This window comes from Otolemur garnettii, unplaced genomic scaffold, assembly GCF_000181295.1.
Source record: "Otolemur garnettii isolate 467f Iridium unplaced genomic scaffold, OtoGar3 scaffold00039, whole genome shotgun sequence".
Taxonomy (NCBI): Eukaryota; Metazoa; Chordata; class Mammalia; order Primates; family Galagidae; genus Otolemur; species Otolemur garnettii.
In genome coordinates this window covers 2,474,186-2,480,414 of record NW_003852434.1, presented here as the reverse complement: position 1 = coordinate 2,480,414, position 6,229 = coordinate 2,474,186, and the positions used below count along the sequence as shown (strand labels likewise).

Genomic DNA, 6,229 nt, shown 5'->3' with positions numbered 1-6,229 from the left:
GCCTCCCAAGTAGCTGGGACTACAGGCACCCGCCACAACGCCTGGCCATTTTTTGGTTGCAGCCATCATTGTTGCTTGGCGGGCCGGGCTGGGGATTCGAACCCGCCACCTTAGGTGTATGTGGCTGGTGCCTTAGCTGCTTGAGCCACAGGCGCCGAGCCTGTTTTACTTGTTCTATTGACCATTTCCATATCCCAAATGGAGTGGGGATACAAATACCTGGAATAGTAGATAAAAGAGAAACATAATCCTGAAGTCAATTATCAGAGCCCAATAGTCCCCCATGTGAGCATTCAAAAGAAGCTGTCTGCTTACCTGTGCTATAGAGGCCTGGGGATTACCCAGTAAGTTTTTGAATGAACGCCTGGAAACCCATCTGAGTTGATGACAGAAGGAGGTGGCATAGGCAATCTCACTGAAGGCTGGGGTCTTCTTTCTTTTCGGAGTCCCTGAGAGTTGATCTAACTCAGCCTTTGTTTCTTTATAGAAGGAGGAGTTGACATAAAACTCAGCTAATTTTTCTATGAGTGGGGTATCTCTGTTGGAAGGTTCTTCGGTCCCTGTGGCTTTAGTATAAAAGCGGTTAAAAAGGAAATATTATCAACAAGAATACAACTGATCTGGCCGATTTTTCTGTGATTCTGCCCCTTTTCCTGGATTCTCCCCTTGCACCTTAATTCTAGAGGTTGAGTCTAAAAAAGTATTGGCTTTGTCATTGATTTACAGAGTAGAAAAATATAGCAAATTGGTCTCGCTACCTCCATAGGCTTATGGCTACAGCAAACCCATTGATGTTTTCTTAACCATTTAAACCCTAATTCTTTTTTTTTTTTTTTTTAAAGACTTCTTAACTGGTCTTTGTTTCCTACTATGTGCAAATGCACAAAGTGCCAAGTTTTTTATTATACAAATAATAAGCACATTCATTCTTTTAATGAAAACTCCTCTTAGAATTAACCACCAGGAGTGGTGGCACACACTTATAATCCCAGGACTTTGGGAGGCCCAGGTGGGAGGATCTCTTGAAGCCAGAAGTTTGAGACCACTCTGGGTAACACAGCAAGACCTCCATCTCTACAAAAAAATTTAAAAATTAGCAGGTAGTGGTACATGCCTATAGTCCCAGTTATGTGGGAGGCTGAGGCAAGACAATCATTTGGGCCCAGGAGTGTGGGGTTCAGTGAACTATAATGATGTCACTATACCCTAGCCTGGACAACATAGTGAGGCCCTGTTTATAAATGCTCATTTGTAAATTAAACACCCACAGTACTTCCGGACAACAAAACCTTCATTTTGTCTGGTATCAGAAGACTAGATTGATATAAATTCACACAAAGCCAAGTTTTAATAAGCCACCACATAGCTAAGCTTCAGCCAATCTAAATAGGTACAAATCTGTGAATCTAATAGATTCACTTACCTTCACTGCCTTCAGCCTCTCTGTTTAACACCACAGCTGTTGAATCTCCATTAATGACGTCCAGGAAGAAGTCTGCAGGGTTATTATAGGGCTCACACTGGTAACCTGTGGACAGAGGCAGCACGAGGACACAATGGTTTTTAATGGTTTTAGAAAATCAAGAGGACCCATTTTTAGAGGAAGAGGAGCTGAGGCTACAGAAGACAAGACCTAACGATCTCTCCCTCCTTTTCTCTCCCCCTTCTGCCCACACTAACTTACCCTTTCCTTGTCTGTATTAAGTCATGTGACATTTCAGTGCTTCTCAGTTGCCCACGGAGGGAATACAAACCCCAAATCTTGGACTCTCAGGAAGTCTTACATTAGTGCCAGGTCTTTACCTCTCATAATTCATGAGACCTGAAATAACTGTCACTACACTCTGGTGCTTATCAGTACTTATTCACAAATCTAAATATAGGTCCAAGAAAAAAATAGTAAAAGCCTGAGTGCATTCTGCTTCTGCACACACTAGAGTCAGAGGTCCAGATTCCTACCAGGCTGCCATAATTCCAAATAGAGAACCAGTCCCTGGAGCAGCATCTTTTTTTTTTTTTTTGCTTTTGAGACAGAGTTTTATTTTGTCACCCTTGGTAGAGTGCTGTGGCATCACAGCTCACAGCAACCTCAAACTCTTGAGCTTAAACAATTCTCTTGCCTCAGCCTCCCGAGTAGCTGGGACTACAGGCACCCGCCAGAACTCCTGGCTATTTTTTTGTTGCAGTCATCACTGTTGTTCAGCTGGCCCAGGCCGGGTTCAAATCAGCCAGCCTCAGTGTTTGTGGCCGGCGCCACACCCGCTGAGCTACAGCACCACCCCTTGAGCGGCAATCTTGAGAGAAGGAGACCAGCACCCAATCTCTTATCTCAACTTCTATGGCATCATAATTTGCACTCAACTTGCCCTGAGGTCTGACTCTTAGGCTCATCTCCCTCCATTCCTCAGTCTCACATGTGCTTGATTATTTTTAAATGGCAGTGATTAAACATAAATGAATTAAGAAAAATAGCTAATGAATATTTAAAGCTCTATCTGAGGTTCTGGAAAATTCACCTATAACCATGTTCAAATATCTCTGAAGTGAAGCAGACCATATGAGTCATTTAAAAAAAAAAAAATCCCACCTTTCAATCTGAAATAGAAATGGTGGCCCATTAAAGTCAGATTTAGAACCAGCCACTCTGGTCGATTGATAGGTCACTCACTCCCACTACAGCCCTGAATCTGTAATCTAATGTTATTAGACAATGAGTAGCACCTCCATGAGCCCTCAGTCACATTTAAGGGGAAAAAACAAGAAAGTTGATCTGTTATATGTTGAATAAGACAATGATACCAGGCCTTTCCAAAAATATTCAGCTGACAGAGTAACTGGCTATGAGTCCAACATGTTAATTATTGAACTGATAGGAGAAGGTCACCATAACTGGGAAGCAGAACAGATATAAGCCCAGTAAAAATACTCAAATACACACATGCGTGTAGACTCAAATAGGACAGGACCGAGGCCTGAGCAACAAGCTAGTACTACAAAATGAAAAAAGATTCTAGCACCAGCCAGACCGCAGATGTTCTGGAGTGGTGGAACCCATGGCATGTCTACCCCAAAGATCAGATGACCCCCTTCGCTCTCCTTCAGGATTCCATGGATGAAGGGTCTTACTGCGTGAAAAAGTCAGCCGTACCTGCTGATGCGAAGTACCCCAAGGCCTCCTGAGCAGGTCCATGGAACATTAGTTTTCCTGAGGCCAATAAGGTGAGGCTATCAAACAGTTTGAAGATGGAATATCGAGGCTGATGAATGGAGAAGATGATTGTTCGCCCCTGCTTAGACATCCTACGTCAAAAGTGAGAACGATAACAGTCATGAAACATCTGAGACTTTTACTTATCGGTAAAAACACCTATTCTTGCCTTCAGATCATTTATTGCTAATTTGATTGGATTTTCTCTTACTAACTTTTCATCTCATATTGTCTAATAATTATTGCTAGTTAGGAAACCTAATTTCAATGCTTTCATTTTAAAAGAACAGGGATCCTCAAAATGTATTGTACTGACAGTCTAGAATCAACTAGAACGCTTATTAACAATGCAGATTCCTGGGCAGTTTGCCCAGCCACTGAATTAGAACCTCTGGGTACGAGTCTAGGGAATCCAGTTTTTAAAATAAGCACCCCAAGGAATCTGTACATACACTCCAAAAAAAAAAAAAAAAAAAAACCTTGAATGCCCCATTTTCATTTATCATTTAGGTCTCCAGGCTCTTTAGAGCTCAGCTTCCATTCCTCTGTCCTAATGACACAATTAACATATGTCTTTGCTAAATCCTTTCCAGATAATCCCATTTCAATTTTCACAATATGATTATAAAAGTAGCTCCAATACCATTATTACTTTAATTGTACAGATACAGCTTAAAGTGTTAAGCAACTGGCAGTGGGGTGACCATTAGTAAGAGGCAGGGCTGGGCTTTGATTTCAGGTCTAATTCCACAACCAGATACTGCAAACCACCTTTCCACAAAAGTTATTTCTCATGAGCAGAAGAAACAAAAGCCCCAATCACTGTTTACACCTGTTACTATTAAAAATATCTTACGAGAAGAATCACTTCAATTTAAACATTTTCTAAGCACCTACTGTATGCTAGCAGTGCATGCAAGAGTGTTCTGCCTCAAAGAGGACCAGGCCAGTAGATGAATTAAGTTCAATACAACATGGACGAGAAGTAGTCAAGGCCTCCTTGTAAATAAAATGGGAGATTTACGACCTAGTCTGAAGACATCTAAGCAGAGTATTACAAGGCCCCACAGGACTAACCCAAGAAAAGGTACTGAAGGTAAAGGACTAAGGTGAATAAAGTGTGACATAAAAGCCCCTATTCAGCGAACTACAAGATGCTCAGTGTTACAGAGCAAGATGGTGTGTACGAGTGTGTTGGTGAAAAAGAGACTCAAGAGACTGTAGCAAAACGGACTGCTTCACTCAGAGCTGGAACTTTGGTCAGGAGGCTACAGGAGCTGTCAAGGACTTGAAGCCGGTGAGCGGCAATCGTGTGAGAGCCCTGCTGCTCACATATGGCCGAGGACCAAGGGCATCTGTAACAGTGTGTCCTGTTACCATGTCCCCTGGAGAATCCTGGGTTCTCCTTCAGACCTATAGGTGGAATCTGCAATTAGCAAGATCCCAGGGGATCAGTATGTACGATGGAGTGAGTTACAGCTCTGCTGAGTGAACACAGAAGCTTGAGCGCTAACCAGATCAAACATAAAGAAAATATTAAAGGTATTCCATTCAAGGCATCATTCTTTGATGAAAATTGCAAAAATAGTTACAGATAATTAAATGGTCATGGATAACTTCTCTGAGTGCAACTGAACTCCAGAGCTCAAGTGATCCTCCCACCTCATCCTCCCACAGTGCTAGGATTACAGGCCTGAGACACTGTGCCCTGTCAACTATATTTCTTGGAAGTGAAATAATAGACCATAACATAGTCTGTCTCAAACTTTCACAGTAACCTTTGTATACACCAGCAGATATATCAATAGTTAAAGATGTATGTTTACATGTGTCTTTCTATTCAAAATACATTAATGTCTATACAAGCACTTCTATTCATATGGAAATACATATAGCATACATATATATACACACACAGGTATGTGTGCAATTCCTAGGTCCGTTTATTAAGAAGGTCTAGAGGCAGTTAACATCCAAGTAGAAATGAGAAAACTAAGACACCGGACTTTGGTTTCTAGATATTAACTACACCAGGAAGAACCAGGGCTCCCTGGAGAAACAGCTGACCCTGGACAACCCAAGATGAGCCCGGACCATCATATTGACAATAAAATAAAGAAATGCTTTGGGTATGATTGGGGAAAAGCCAAAAGGACACCAAAGTCACAATGAAGGTATTTCCACGGACCAAAACTGGGTTAATTTTATCATTAGAATGATTTTTAAAAACTAATGCTAATCCATTAAATAAAATGGAAACATGAGCACAAAACTTGGGACAAAGAAAACCCCCTGCTCTACAGCAGGAGGCCACTACGGCATGTTCAGCACCAGTCGCACTAACGACTTCCAGAGGCAGGAAATCTGGTGTGTGTGACCATGGGCGGTGGGGGCTGAGGAGGAAGGGAAAACAGGCAGAACAGCTGACCGTTTCCTCCACCAGATACCAATCAATGACAAAGGGAAAGACGGTAACTTCACAGCAAGAAACTCAGCAGACATCAACATGATCACATGATCACTGTTCCTATCACCTGTAGTGAAACTCATATAGCCCCAGATGTATGTCACGTCCTGGCCTGAGCCCAGTCACGAAACCCTGGGTGGACCCCATCTGAGAGCCCCCCACGAAATTTCTAAGACTGGTGAGGACATGAGGCATGGGCAAAGACTGGGGAGCTGCTCCAGATGAGAAAACACTGAAAAAAATGAGCTTCTGGAGGATCCTGAGTGAGAAAGGGAAGGACCACAGCGGGGACAGCGGGGGAATTCTGACCGACTGGACCGGATGGTGGCAAGGCCACCACTGCCGACCTCCTGCCTGGGAGGTTACCCTTTGGAGGATCTGGGGACCATGGAGTGTGATTATCAGAAAAAGTGTGTAGGGGAGTGAGGGGGGAGGAAGGAGGAACAAGGGAAGTAAAATGGTAACAGTGGGGAATCTAATTGAGCAGATGCAGGATTTTCTTCGTACTGTTCTTATAGCTTTTCTGCAAGTTTGAGCCTTTTTTTTTTTTTTTT

General features: G+C 42.7%; 1 protein-coding gene across 4 annotated transcripts in view; it reads right to left on the bottom strand.

Annotated features, from left to right (window-relative positions):
- Window positions 1-6,229, bottom strand: part of ABCG2 (ATP binding cassette subfamily G member 2 (Junior blood group)) — a 68,635-nt gene that overhangs the window by 22,505 nt on the left and 39,901 nt on the right. For all 4 annotated transcript variants that reach the window (XM_023513362.1, XM_023513361.1, XM_023513360.1 and 1 more), the window contains exons 7-9: window positions 3,149-3,300; window positions 1,424-1,528; window positions 316-566 (exon numbers count right to left, since the gene is read on the bottom strand). In XM_023513362.1, coding sequence (XP_023369130.1) covers window positions 316-566; window positions 1,424-1,528; window positions 3,149-3,300 — 508 coding nt within the window. The remainder of the gene's footprint in view (window positions 1-315; window positions 567-1,423; window positions 1,529-3,148; window positions 3,301-6,229) is intronic.